Source organism: Trachurus japonicus, chromosome 21 (assembly GCF_045865225.1).
Source record: "Trachurus japonicus isolate A0001 chromosome 21, Traja_1.0".
NCBI classification, from domain to species: domain Eukaryota; kingdom Metazoa; phylum Chordata; class Actinopteri; order Carangiformes; family Carangidae; genus Trachurus; species Trachurus japonicus.
The window spans coordinates 768,636-783,999 of NC_140927.1; the positions used below are offsets into that span (position 1 = coordinate 768,636).

Below are 15,364 nucleotides of genomic sequence, written 5' to 3' on the forward strand. Positions count from 1 at the left end.
GGGTGGGGGATGGGGGGGGGGGGTTGTTGTGCAGCAACGTTACAGAGTCTTGAGCTGACCCTGCCTGAATGCAGAGGACGGGAGACCTGGGGACTGCAGTCTGTAAAACAGTTTGATATGTTTACTACCATCTGGCCCCCTCCCTCCGGTGTGAATCAACAGACCAGGAGAAGCCTCGGACAGTTATGGGGAAAGTGTCCTGGGCCCAGGTGGTGCACTGGGCTTTAATGATATTTGGATGTTATAATTCACTTTTTCCCCCATTAGGTCCTCTATTTTAGGACCTGAAGATGGTAATCAGGCAGGGCATCCACTCTGCTCCTCACCTGGCAGTACAGACTTCCCCCCCTCTGATTGGGTCTAATGGAAAATGCAGCACCATCCTTTTATATTTGACTGGGATTCCATTACTCAGCTGATGTATTCACGAATGCCAGTACATCAAAAAGTTCCAAAACTTAATATCACTCAATGATATACGATACTGTAGGTAATCGATCTGGATTTGGACAAGACAGCATCTGGGTCTGGAACCAAACTTTGATTTTCATATTGACTCATGCTATGTCGTGAGGTTGCTGTCTCAAACTGAGGAGGGGAATAGAAAGGACAACACAGACACGATATAGCTACTATAAAGTCTGCTGTTATATTCCACATGTGTTGTGTTATACACTCAGTCCCCTACAGAGGCTGAATGAGAACTAAGTCAGCAACAGATTTATATTTTAACCAAGTCATGTTTAAAACTCTTCAAAATGTAACTTAATCTGCATTTTCCAACATGTTATATCAGGTAAATAAAAACATTTTAAACACAAATATTTTTTTTATACATTGAAGCAATTTTAACCTCTATTACCTGAAAGTCAAGAGCAGTGGATGACAGATACACTCGATCTGCAGGACATAGGGAATTTGAAACTCACAACCACTCCTTGCAAAGAATCACAACATTTTTACTGTCTAGCCTAACCTTTTAAAGGAGACATATTCTGCCCCCTTTCCACAAATTAAAATAGTTCCCAGGTGTCTTAAAGACATGTCTGTGACATGCTTTGGTGAAAATACCTCAAGGATCAAACATCACAGCTCTTTTCATCCTCTCAAAACAGCCCTGTTCAGAACGGCTGGTTTCAGTGTCTGTCCCTTTAAATGCAAATGAACCACTGCTTGCCCCGCCCCTTCTACTGGTACCACATAGGGGTGGTATTATGAGCTTGAAAATTACAGATTTTTTTGTCAATTCTCACATCTTGGGGGCCGTAATTCAAGACAAACACCCGAATATATGTTAAAGAGCCTTCAAAAAGTGATATTTCCATAATATGTCTCCTTCAACTAATCCAGCCCAACCTTTTTTTATTTGAACCTATATTTTAAATTCATGATACAGTCAGTATTGTAACCATTATAACTATTACGATGGGATGTTGGAAAAAGTGAATTATAATTGAAACAAAGCAGAATCTTCAAGTTGGTAACGGGTAGGTGATGAGAAGCTCCAGCAAAAAGCAAAAACAGGAAAGTGTTCTCTCATCAGATGCTCCCACAGAGGCACAGAGTTGGACACATTGTACATTTCTTTACCGCTGTAGGGAGCTGCCACAGGTGTACACATCCAACCATCTGCCATACAGTAATAGTATATTTCCACTAAGAGAAGGACAGTGGCTCCCTGACCTCCACGGATGCACTAATACATCTAAACTCCAACAGATGCCCGACCCTCAGGCTTCACTCTACATTTAATCCCTGCTACATCTGTTATTGTCAGTCAGTAGCAAATGATGCCAAAAGGTCCCCAACAGGTAGAACATTTTTCCTCTCAGACTGTTTTTTTTTTCTTTTCTTCTTTCTTTTGAGATCAGGAAGAAGGAGATAAAGTCAGTGTTTCAGGATTTGTCTGTCTGCTTGGTGGACCGTGATATTCCCACATCACAGTCGCAGAATGTTGATGAATATTTATCCTCAAAAGATTTAAATATTGAGATCCAAAAGAAGGCATTGATGTGAGGTTGAAATTGGTGTTTGAGTGAGCCGATATCTGGGTGATTAGGAAGATGAGAGGATGCACGGTGCGGTGGCTCCTCAGGGTGGCGGGGGCGGTGGGGGTGAGGAGGACTTTGAACCGCGCTGGAATAGATTTAATAGATTTGTTTCTTTGTGTGTAATGCAGTGATTTGATTCCTCTGGCAACGTAACTTTTTTTTTTTTTTTTTTCGGCTTCTCCCCAAATTTGACTATACAGCTGCTGATGAAAGTGGCATCAGTCGGAAACATCATCTGATGCGCGGCATTTTATTTGCAGCTAACAATCTCCCACAAGAGCTGAACAAAGGTTTATTTGGCAGCGACTTCATAACCGAGTGAATTATTCAGTCTCTGCCTCCTGTTAACGAGGATTTTACTTCCTTCCATTTAGACTTTTTTGCTTTTTTGTTTGTTTTGTAAAGCATTTTATTTATTTTTACACACCAAAGTCCAAAGGCGGCGGGGCGGTTGCTTGTCTGTTATTGCTCTGTTTGAATAGCCAGCAGCATACCGACATGTGTGTTTAAAAAATGTTCAGCCAGTGCAGTAGCCTACAATATATCTACCCTTTTTTTTTTTTTTTTGCACCTCGCCTCTGCTGCTTTTGGCTGAGAGAGTGAAGGCTGGCACTGATGACAGATCTGCTCCACTGATTTACCTCCTCCTTTATCTCTGTGTCTGGCAGTGTTTTCGGGCTTGATCACGTCTGGCAGGTAATGCCAGCAGGGATCTTGATCATTTTTATCTCTTATGTTTATTGCCCTGTGCTCCTGGACGTGACTCTCTCTCTGAAAAAGTCTGACTCCACAGACCTTTTTGGTGCAGCAGGTCTGAAAATATAACTCAGTAGAATATTATGTGAAAGATGCTCTGAAGTCTGTAACCAGTTAATGGTGGTTTGATACAGAAATCTGAAAGAGAGAGCACTCATCAGTTCCTTATTATGTTATATTAACAATTCCGTTTCTAACAGTGCTTTGAATGATAATCTGAGTCTGATGTGATTTTGCCACTAAAATAGTTGAATTACTTATTTAAAAAGTGACATTTGTCCACAGGGTATTTTTCCTGTTAAAGGGATAGTTCACCCAAAATTGAAATTTCACTCATTATCTACTCACCCTCATGTCGACTAAGGGCTGGGAGAAGTTTCAGAGTCCTCCGTGGCTTCTCTGATTTACAGGGGTCTCGGCGTAGCAGTGCATGTCCATATAACGGTTGCAAATGGATACCAACTGTCTTCGTAACAAAAAGACACACCAAAAAACATCCAAATACCTCCATGCTGCTCGTATGTAATGTCCGTCTTGTATTGAAGCCCCGAAATGCGAAATTGTCCCGAAAAAAATTAATTAAGTCTATATTTCAAACTTGTTTGTAGCGGAAGCTTCTCAAAGCACCTCTTCCCGGTTCGTCCAATCTGGACGTCCAATCTGGACGAACCGGGAAGAGGACAGACCCCGGTTCGTCCAAATTTGACAAACCGGGAAGAGGAGCTTCCGCTTCAAACAAGCTTGAAAAATAGACTTTTTTAATTTTTTTCGGGACAATTTCGCATTTCGGGGCTTCAATACAAGACGGACATTACATACGAGCAGCATGGAGGTATTTGGATGTTTTTTGGTGTGTCTTTTTGTTACGAAGACAGTTGGTATCCATTTGCCAACCGTTATATGGACATGCACTGCTACGCCGAGACCCCCTGTAACTCAGAGAAGCCACTGAGGACTCTGAAACTTCTTCCAGCCCTTAGTCGACATGAGGGTGAGTAGATAATGAGTGCAATTTCAATTTTGGGTGAACTATCCCTTTAAAGTTCAACAGCTGGACACAAGACATCTCAGACTTTACTGAGATGAGGAAAATAAAATGCTGCAGGGGACAATTTGTCCAGTATTTCTTTCCACACATCGTTTCATGTTAAGCTTCATCTTCAAAGCACTGTGATTAGTGTGATGTCAAATTAAACCAAACTAGTTAAAGCTGCACAGAAAAGAAAATCAAATTTGATTCCATATCATAAAATTAGTGTAATCACTCATCTATCAGACGATGTAGGCCAAACTTTGTGCAAAATACTATTTTCAAGTAAATCCGGGATGAAAGTGCGGTATTTTTTTCCCGCATCGGATAATGCAGGCGCACGAATTATGCGTCACGCTGCTCACGATTCATCAGCCACTGATATTGGATCCGTCATCCGTCAATCAAACGTCTGAGACACACACACACACACACACCGAGCTCAGTCTCGCCCCAAACATTGAATACCCCGCCCGCTCGATAACGACCAATCAAATTTGTTTTCCTTACTTGGGTAAACTCGTGTGGCAACTCATGGAAACTCGGCGCGACAAACAGGACAAACGGCCATTTCTGTACACCTTTAAAGCCTCGTGGATTGGAAAAGTTTATCGTAGAGCAGTAGACTGACCAGCTCTGTGTCCTGAGACAAAGTACACATCACATATTGTTAGAGTGGACGCCTTGTGGAGGTACAGATAGCACTGACCTTGGTCGCTGTTGTTAATGTCTGAAAGCCTGCAACCAGGCTGTCCAGATATAGGGCTGAGTAGAAGACAAGACTTTATACACTCGAGCTTACACTTTTCCATATTGATTTAGCTGCAGACGTTGATCGTCTTCCAAACCGGTCGCGATCTCACAGCGCAACACTTTCTTTAGATTCAAATGGTGAGCACAGAGAAACAGTTCCCATTCAGCAGACAGATGTGAAAACAGCCTCCTTACTGTACGTCAAACTCTACATCGCACACATCCATCATTCTGCAGAGTGAAGGCCAAACACCCAAGTGAACTCACAATAAGCAAAACACATTTTTGAGATGCGAGAGACTCGAGTGATACTCAATCATACATTTAAGGTTTAGTGTAAGGAATAGTCTACTTTTTCTACAGTGCAGACATGTAAAGGCTAGCTTATCCCAGTTACTGTGATGGTTGTTGGTGATAATTCAGTGATAATGCCTTTGTCCTGCTGTTATAAAGAAACTCACAGACCCATTGTGTGTGTTTGGTATTTTAAATAAAGGAATGTAGGTTAGTTTCATTGCAGGTCACTGTAGTGAGCTGCAGAGTGTCTGAGCTGATGGAGTGCAGGAATAAATACATTACACTTGTGTCATACTCACAGATCGTCCCAGGAGATAAGTGATGTTGTTGCAGAAGAGAAGCTAAGATTATCGATGGAGATGAGGGCAGTTTGCTGCTTAGCCTCAATGTTCCTGCAGCAGAGGGAACTAGTGTGTGTAAGGTGTACGGGTGACCCTTTACATATAATTCATTCATTAAAGGCTCAGAGCTATGCTACGGAGGCTCATGGGATTTCTTGATTTCCCTCATTAAACTCATCAAATACACAATCCAATAACTCCAAAACGCTCTGGTGGACAAGTTGTGACCTGCACATTCACCACACTATGAGATAATAACAGAACTTTACAGAGTTGTTTTCAAGGTAAATTCATGCAAAACCGCTGATGTGCGTTTCCGTCAGGGGGCAGTTTTTCAGCAAGCAGTCTCTGTATTTTCCTCGAAAACAATTTTGTCTCGTAACATTCCGTTATTATCTCATGGCGTGGTGAATGTGCAGGTCACAACTTGTCCACAAGAGCGTTTTGGAGTTGTTGGATTGTGTATTTGATGAATTTGATGAGGGAAACCAATACATTCCATTAGCCTCTGTAGCATAGCTCTGCAGCTCTGCTCCACCGTTATAAAAATAGCTTGCAGCGACAATTAAGGGTAATGGACCTACAGTACTCCTAAAACTATAGGGATTATGGCAATGCGCCAAAATGTTGAACTATCCCTTTAAGTACTCGCGCAGTCATAGTCGCCTGTTTTTATCATCTAGCTGATGGACCAAAATGACAGTCTGATTCTCTGTGGTTCTTTTCTTATACTGAACTTGAACAGTAACTAACTTTGGAAATGGTGTCAGCAGCTGATGGATGTTGACAACACTAAACCAACATCAGTGGTTGGATGGAGTATTCTGGTATGGTCACATACAAGCATCACAACTAGTGAGGACTAGTCAGACTAACGCGTTGCAAACTGGTGAAGCCCTTTGGATAAGAGGCGAAACCACTTCCTAGACAATTGCCTTCGATTCAGTTTGTTGCCCAGAGATCACAACTGTGCTACTCACAGTCTGACTGTCTCCTCTGATAATCTGGATCAGTACATTCACAGCCTGTATGGGCTGTGCCAATCGGCCAAATTACACTGCATGTTTTTATTAGAGGCGCTGCACAAGTTGTGGATTTATGTCCAGCAGAGTTAGGGTTGGTCTGGTGGGATAAATTCTGATTGGGAAATATTTGAAAAACTGCCAAAAAAGAGTCAACATCAGTAATGTGGCTGTGGTTCTGCTGTGTACTGTTATCTGTGAACTCCATTGGATCGGAAAAGTAGGACTGGGTGAATATGAACAGTAACTGAATTTCAAACTTAATGTAAGGCACTTATATCAACTTTTCTCCCTCTCTTCCTCTAATTTCTCTTCCCCCTCTCTTGTCTCAGCCGGGTGTCTCGACATTCAAATGAAAACCCCCTGCAGAGTTGTATAATTGTGGCCTCATGACACACATGCTAATTATATATGGGGAAACAACGAAGTCAAAGAAAGATTGCAATACAGATTGTGGATAATAACTGTGCGTTAACAAGATCTTACGAAACAATTATTTGAAAAGATCACCCCTCCTAATCTTATAATGCTAGAATCAACCAAGAGCATGGATACATACAATTAAATGATCATGTAAAAATGCTGCTCAGATCAAAACCAGTGTAACTGTTACATGAGACATCATTAATGGTTTGCAGTGTAGTCAGAGCACAAAGAACCTGATGGGCTTTTTTTTTCTACATGTAATTTATGCATGTCTGATTGCCTTGTGCTGGAAGGACACTGTGATGTGAAAGGAGGGTCAAGAGCTGCATGTACCTTTGCCTGAACGCTCTAACCATATTGTTTTATAGAACCATTTGAGATTGCCTTTTCCTTTTTTGGCTCTGGATAATTTGAGTTATTACTCCTTTTAAAATGACTGGCAGAGTGGAGAACCGGTTTCACATGAGTTTCCTGGGGCTGGATACAAAACCAGACTATGCACATACATATACATATACATATATATGCGATTATGTGGTACTCATATAAAATTGCAACATGAGGAATGGCCTGTTTTGCATCTTGCTTTGGTCTCATTCAGTGTATCAAACAGTATTTGACAGATGGATTTTCGTGGCGGCACGGTTCACAATGCTCTGTCTCCGAAACAGCACGGCCCCCGTCGGGGCCTCGGTGGAAGTGTGGGTTGGGTTGGGTCCTCGCTGCGTGGAGGTTGTCTTCTGCATGATGGAGAACTGTGCATACCCAGCAAATTCATTGTGTGTCATTGATTGAGCGCTGCAGTGAATTAGGCTATTGCCTGCCCACCACGTCTCATGGCCCCCATAGAAAAATTGTGCACTCACAGAGCAGCACTCAGACTCTCAGAGGCACGGGCTGCACTCAGTGAATGTTAAAGAGGAGCAACTGCAACGCTCAACCATATGATAATGATCGTATGATAATAAAGATAATCCCAATCCACACCATCCCAACAAATAATAAGTACACTGGACTTTTGCTCTCTGTCGATTGGACCATTTTGTGACTTTGTGACATACCAAGCTACAAGATGAGACCGTTGTTCACTCATGACGGATAAATATGGACACATGTGCAGACACACACGTAATCTGTATGTACTGTCTAGAGCTAAACTTCAGCTCTGTAACATGTTATGTCAAAATGTCATAAGTAAAAGAATGTTATGTCAAAATGTAAAAAAGCAAAAGAAAAGAAAATATTATGATAAAGATTTTTATTCTGTGAGTAATGGGGGCGGGACTAGATAAGCTTTTGCTTCTCCCACTTTCCCTTTCGGCCATGTGTATTGTATTACTTGAACTAAGATGAAGTGTGATGATGATGATGATTTAAATTGACGTGCCCGAAATAAACAAATTGATTGATTGATAATGCTTTCACGTAAAGCAGGGCTAGTAGCGCCACATTACATCATAACGCCATATTATGTAATAACGCCACATTTTTTAATAATCATCATCATCATCATTGTTTATTGTCAAACTCAAGATCCATAATAGAAACATACAACACTCAATACATAAAAACAAATCGCTCAATCAATCTGTCAGTTTTTCAATATCACAACATATCCTAGACATACAGATTTTAAGAAAACTAAAATATTCACAAAGAAAAATCTGCCACATTCTGTAATAAAAGTCTTTAATGCAATATGTAATACACTTGTAGGTTTTGCACTTTTTTTTATGAAGAAAATTTCATAATTTGGTCAATTATGTAACAACTTATTACAAAATGCGTCAAAGTTTATTACATATTGTGAGCAAGAATTTTATTACAAAATGTGGCAGATTACTTCTGGCGTTATTACATAATGTGGTGCTACAGGGCTATTGTTATTGTTGTATTAATCAAAAGAAGCAGTCATATTAATGTTCTACCTATCTTAGTGCGATGGAAGTGACACAAAACAGCAGCCATATAAGGAACAGACAGAATATTGGAGTTTCTTTTGGTTTGTATTGTGTAGTTAGAGGATACCAAGCAACTTTAGAAAACTCATCGACTTGTTTGCGCTGGATGTATATCTCACTGACACGGAGACTGGCTCTCGCCCACCACTGCCTGGTTTCACAGGAGAATGTGAGATAAAGTGAAATACAGCCATTAGCTTGTAGATAAGGAGAGATTGTGATTAAGATCTAATAGATCTAACCATCAATAAATCCACAAGTGGCCACAGAGTGCAGGACGTTCTTTGCTGTGCTGCAATATAGCAGTTTCTCTCCCTGCAGCGTGTGTGACGATACATTACAATTAGGTCTAGGACGCAGACTTTGTGCTATCACATATTTATCTTGTTAATTTAATAGCGAAAGTCCCCGGGGGCTGTATCGCCAGCTCCAGATTCAATTTTTGAAACTCAGTGAAATTGTGGAATTCGTACGGACAGCTCGGCTCAGACAGTAACATGTTACATCATTTGTGTAATCTGGGGTTGAGTCGGATCTGAAGCATCACCACCCTAAAGCTTTTTTTCATTAGTGTTGCTTAGGATGGAGAGTTTATTTTTCTACCTGAAGGCGCCCACTGTTTCCTTTGACCCCCACCACCACTCCCACAAAGCCAAATGATTAACCATTTATATCTGTCTACTCTGGTTAATTAGAGCTGGTATCAGTGAGCTGTGGCTCAGGCACCCGTCTGTAGACTTTGCCAGTAGATCAGGAAGGATTCAGACGAAGGAAATGCAAGATTAAACAACTACTGCTGGAGAATAAAACAGCAGTGGGAATTTTAAATACCCTTTTTTTATCTTACTGAGGCTTTGATACTTTCACAGTATTAATATCAAATCTAGATCTGCTTATCATCACACTACACTTGGATGTCTACTTTTGAATGATATAAATTCAGGATTTTTTTCATATATTAAGAAACATGCGTAACATTATAGGTGCTGGGAAACGGTTAAAGGGATAGTTCAACATTTTGGCAAATTGGCCCATTGCCATAATCCCTAGGAGTAGGTTTGTTACCTTTAATTGTCGGTGCAAGCTATTTTTAGAACAGCTAATTTCTTGGTTTCCCTCATCAAACTGATCAAATACACAATCCAACAACGCTCTGGTGGACAAGTTGTGACCTGCACATTCACCACGCTATGAGATAATAATGGAACGTTACGAGACAGAGTTCTTCTTTTCTGGCAAGCAGTCTCTGCATTTACCTCGAAAACAACTCTGTCTTTGATGAGTTTGATGAGTGAAACCAAGAAATCCCATTAGCCTCTGTAGCGTAGCTCTGAGCAGCTCACGGCTCTGCTCCGCCGTTCTAAAAATAGCTTGCACCAACAAATAAGGGTAACAAATCTACAGCTATGAATAGGGATTATGGCAATGGGCCAGTTTGCCAAAATGTTGAACTATCCCTTTAAAAAAAAAAGTAACTTTTGAAAGCTGTGAGGTGACAGCAGAAACACAAAGGCAGCTCTCTCTAATAACAGTATCTGCTGGTGTGTAACATGCATGAAGGACTCGTGACCTTTATGCCTCCACACATCCCAAGTGGGCGAGAACAAGAGTGGAGCAACGGCGTCGCCCGTCGCCCGTCTCTGGAGAAAGTTGATAAGTGCGTGACAGTGAAGCATTGACACTTTTTCAGGCTGTCACCCACTGAATTTCCCCTCAGTCTCCATCCAACACCATGGCGACTCCACCACACACAGCGACCTTCAGACTCACTGATTCATTCAGTTAATCTTCCTTTTACTGGCAACCCGGACAGCACTTGTAACTTTTGCTACTTTTGGTGTCCTCGTCTAGTTTGCCATTTAGAGAAGGAGCAGAACTACACACACACACAAACACACACCTTCCCTTCCTTTAATCAAAGCGCCGGGTGCTGACGCCTTGAGAAAAAAAAAAAAAAAAAAGTCAGCCCATCCGCCGCGTCGCCATGTCAGCCCTCACCACTCTGTCTTGGAATTTACAGTTTCTTAGCCTCCTTAGCTCTACATGAAAGGATGAGATACATCATCCCTCTATCAACTTTCACTCAAGAGACCCACTAGGAAATTGATTGCACTTCGGATGAGACTGTCGCAGGGCGCACGCAGGGATAATCTGGTTGCACAGCTGTACAGAAAACTTAAAAGGACGACAGTTTAAGCGGAGGGAAAAGGCTCGAGTTCAGCGTGCCGTGTCTTGAGAAGTGAAACAAACTCACGAGGCAAGCAAACACTGTCTGTCGCTGTGTGTTTGTGGTCGTTCACGATTCTAGGAAAAAAAATAACAACAGGACTTCCTATGGCTTCCCTAGAAATGAAATTGTGGATTATCAAACACAAGCAATCACAATTAAGAAGATATGGGGGCACCAAACTAACACTAATTAGAGCAGACTTTCAGAATTCATCAAGCCACTTAACCAACAACATCAATGTAAACAAAGTCATTAGAGACTTATGCAGAGGACACACTGGCGTTGATTTACATCGCTGGCACCCTGCAAAGTCTTGATTAACACAATCAACCAACAGGAATTGAGTAGCCCAAGGTCACAGTCATGCATCTTTTGTCACAAGATTCATTAACGGGGCGATAAGCCATTTATGAATGGGAAATGAAGAAAGAAAAGGATCTTTAATCAATAGATGATTAAGAAATGCTGAAAACGGCACAATGGGACGCTCTGGATCGTGCCAGCCGTGACCTGTAATGATCTCTGAACCGCAGCTCAGTTTGGGATCGGTTTAATCCTCAGAGACTGTTTGCAGGGCGGTTATTTGAGTCAGTCATTAACTGTATTGTGCTGAGGGCTAATGTGTGGACTAGTACTACTTTTTTTCTTTTGGCTTCCCAGAGTGTGTTTTCAAGGACATGGTGTGAATGAGAAATTCTCACTTCACTTTTACATTTTTGGTCAGTAAATTGTCAGTTTAACCCAGTTATGCGCAAATAACTTTTTTTTAGGTCCCCTTAAACTATCTTAAAGGGATAGTTCTACATTTTGGAAAATTGGCCCATTGCCATAACGGAATGTTACGAGACATTGTTGTTTTCATGGTAAATTCATGCAAAACTGCTGATGCGCATTGCCTTCAGGGACAGTTTTTCAGCAAGCAGTCTCTGTTGTTGGATTGTGTATTTGATGAGTTTGATGAGGGAAACCAAGAAATCCCATTAGCCTCCTTAGCATAGCTCTGAGCAGCTTGCAGCTCTGCTCTGCCGTTCTAAAAATAGCTTGCACCGACAATTAAAGGTAACAAACCTACTGCTATGACTATAGCGATTATTGCAATCGGCCAATTTCCCAAAATGTTGAACTATCCCTTTAATATACTTCATATGTCCACATAGTGCCCACACAGAGTATCCGCCAATCAAATCAAGGTCTGCATTAAAGCAAATCCATGAAAAAACCATTTAGCTTGTGGCTGAAGAGATTTCTGTCAACATAATGAGGATGACAGCATCACACTGAGGCTCTGTGAAAACCTAAAACCCCAGCTAAAAAGGCTCCAGAGCAGCACTTACTAACTCTAGCTTAAGGATAGCGCTAATTCAAAAATGGCTGACAGATGTTTGGCTACTTGTCTTTTTGCTTTGTCGTCTATAAAGAGCCAGTGTGCAGGCTCTACTGTGCAGATGTTAGATGTAACTAGCTCAACAATCAGTGCTCTGTATGCATAGTTTGTGTTTATGTATAAACTTTCACTGATGTCACAACTTATAAGGGACTCCAGGTCAGTTTGTTCCCCCAGCCACCAAGCCATCAAGTGAAGCCATCATGTTTCAGTTACATGCTCACACTTTTTTTCTGTAATTCTGACACATTCACAACTTTGCAAGGTTGCAGTTCCACTGTATTCGGTCCAGTGCAGTTAAATTGCATCTAAAATTAGCTTTGAGCAGTTAAAACATATCCCAGAATAAATCAGAGTGGGAACCTGCCTTATTCCCACTATTGGTATTCCACCGAGTTGGGCCCTTTAACTTTAGAATCTTCCTTAATTCCCCACACCTTCTTTTACATTGTTGTATAAAGTCCATCCTCACTTGTGCATCTTTGTGTGAGACGGAGCCACTTACATCACTGATTGTTCCTCTGCCGTGTCATTTCAGATAAATCATGGATGCACACCCCGGAAGCACTGGCCAAGCATTACATACCCTACAATGCCAAGGTAAGTGTGACTGTAATTGTAGTGATGATTGTAACTGTATTGTCATGAAAGGCTCAAAGCCCGGAGGCTATTGTGATGTTAGACAATGTTCAGAGGCTTTTATAGTGAAAGGAACTGTGAGAGTATTGTAAGGGGGAAAAAAAGCAAAGAAAAATTGAATCTCTCTCTTTTTTTTATTTCATTTTTGGCTTCCACCACCATTCATTCATTGGCTCTGTTTAGTCAGGCCAGTCCTTTTAGTTCAGGTGTTCCATGATGCATTTCTCCTGAGACAACGAGGCCTTTCATTGAGCTCACTGTGTGTGTGTGGGGCAATGTTCAGCAAATGAGTTTGGCTGCATTTGGATTTGTTGTCACAGGTTGAAGCTGTACAAAGTTTTTTTTTTTTTTTTCCCAAAATAAGTGCATGATGTAGTCATCACCAGCACAGCCCGACTCAAATTGATACACTCAGCCGTGCTGATTTGGATTTTTAATGGAGGCAGATTTCATTTTCCTCCCAGTACACCTTAAGAGTGAACTGTCGGGAAGTTGATTTCCCCTTATCTATCTTCCAGAGCAGCTGTTCTCCCGCTGCACTGCGATGAGGGAGAATCATCACTGTCAAACTTTAATTTGGAAAAAAGTCTCTCCGTGCTTCAGCCATCTTGTTTGTTTGTTTATTTTTTAATGAGTGTGTCAGCAGATGGGTGGGGGTGGGTGGGTTGTGTAAAGTGATTCATGCTTCAGTTAAAAACCAGCCAAAGCCCCTGATCTTGATGCAAGAATAACTCAGAAATGAAATGTCACACTGGATATTGACTGGAAACACAGACTGTTACAAAACACTCTTTAAAAAGAAAAATCCAAACACATCTTGAAGGAACTGTCTCACTTGGGGAGCGCTTCGCCCGTCAGGCCGGTTTTCTGCTTCATTTCAGCTAAGAGCCTCCCTCCCATGAGGCACAGACTCTTGTCAGCTCACATCCCATGCTGCACCAATGTTATACGACGGACCTGGGGTGAAACTACAATAAAAAATAAAAAACTACCACATCCATCCCAACAAACCGCTTCCTCCCCCACGGAGGACGCGTCTCGGCAATCGAAGCGTGTTGTCGGTTTCCCGTGTCGTCTGCATATTGTCGGCTTTCTGTCTGGCCTAAATTTGCTGAGAGTTTGCCGCTTGTCTGCATGCAGCCAGGCAGCCAAAGTGCTGAGAGAGTGCTCGGCCTCCTCCATGTTTAAAGCACTTAAAGAAAGTTGGGTCGGCGAGTGATTGTCGGGTCGTCTTCTGGCCTCAAGAAGAGCTTTTCCAATTTTTTCATCCATTGATACAACAGGGTCATAAAAGTCTTTTGCGCCTCAACTCGTTTGTTGAGTCGATGGAATTATTTAGCTCTTTTTGAACTGAAATGTTTTCCTCCAGGCTCTCAGCCGCTACAGATGAATGATGATCTGTGATATGACAGAGTATTAAAGAGCGGAGTTCCAGCTGCTGATGAGAAACCCCTGGTCCTATTTTCTGTATTCCTCCGGCAATTTGGACGTTCCAGAGCCTACGCATGGGGATTCATTTGACTGAGAGTGAAGCTTCTGTGCTTTTCAACTGTGATTTCATTCATATAAACACTTTTCAGACCTCACTGCTGGGAATAAAAGGTTTTAGGGCTGCACTTTATGATTGTTTTCACCACTGAATGCTCCTCTTATCTTGATGCATTGTTTTGCCTGCAGAATTTCATGAAATGAATGAATGAATGATGGCAATTATGATTTTCTAAGGCCCAAGACGGCATCTTTAAATTGCTTGTTTTGTCTGGAAACACACAGACAAAAAAAATACTCAATTTACTATCATTAATCTGAAGCTGAGAGCAACAGAAAATCTTCCCACTGAAGCGATTCTAAATGAATGATATTGTGACTTGATTAATCAGAGAGCAGGATAATTACTGATTATATTTTCTGACAATAAGTCAGTTATGTTTTTGCACTCATATGATAATGTGTTATTTTTTATACAAGTCTTTGAAAGAAGCCTTTGATTCTATAACAACAGAGAGAAAGAGAGTGGTTATTTGAGTTAAATGAAGCTATTGATTCCAAGTGACATCTCCTGCTTTATTTTAATTAAAACTTGTCGAAAATGTCACTGAACTGCAAACTAAATAAATTGGACATGAATAACATATTAATCGAGAGCTTTGGGAGGCTTTGGAGCTCAAGGGTCTTCAGCATTACCTCAGGATTCAAAACCCCTGACTGAAAAGATCTCCTTCACAAATGGAACTGGATTTTTTTTTATTCCTGAGTCTCTAATATTAAACTCAAGGAGTTTCCCCCAATGAAGTATTATTAAAGATACAGAAGCAAACCCTTTGTAACTTTAGGAATCATATCTTATTGTAGGCTACTTACTGAATCTCATCTCAGGTTAGGAAAGCCTAATCGACTTTAAGGTCTGTTACCTGTCTTCTCTTGTCTTATGTCTGATGAGTTAGAAGTGTTGGTACAGCATCAGCAGTAGAAAC

At 41.3% G+C, this 15,364-nt stretch overlaps 1 protein-coding gene across 7 annotated transcripts in view; it reads left to right on the forward strand.

Annotated features, from left to right (window-relative positions):
* Positions 1 to 15,364, forward strand: part of gulp1a (GULP PTB domain containing engulfment adaptor 1a) — a 121,474-nt gene that overhangs the window by 88,485 nt on the left and 17,625 nt on the right. For all 7 annotated transcript variants that reach the window (XM_085766372.1, XM_085766376.1, XM_085766375.1 and 4 more), the window contains one exon: positions 12,790 to 12,851. In XM_085766372.1, coding sequence (XP_085622498.1) covers positions 12,790 to 12,851 — 62 coding nt within the window. The remainder of the gene's footprint in view (positions 1 to 12,789; positions 12,852 to 15,364) is intronic.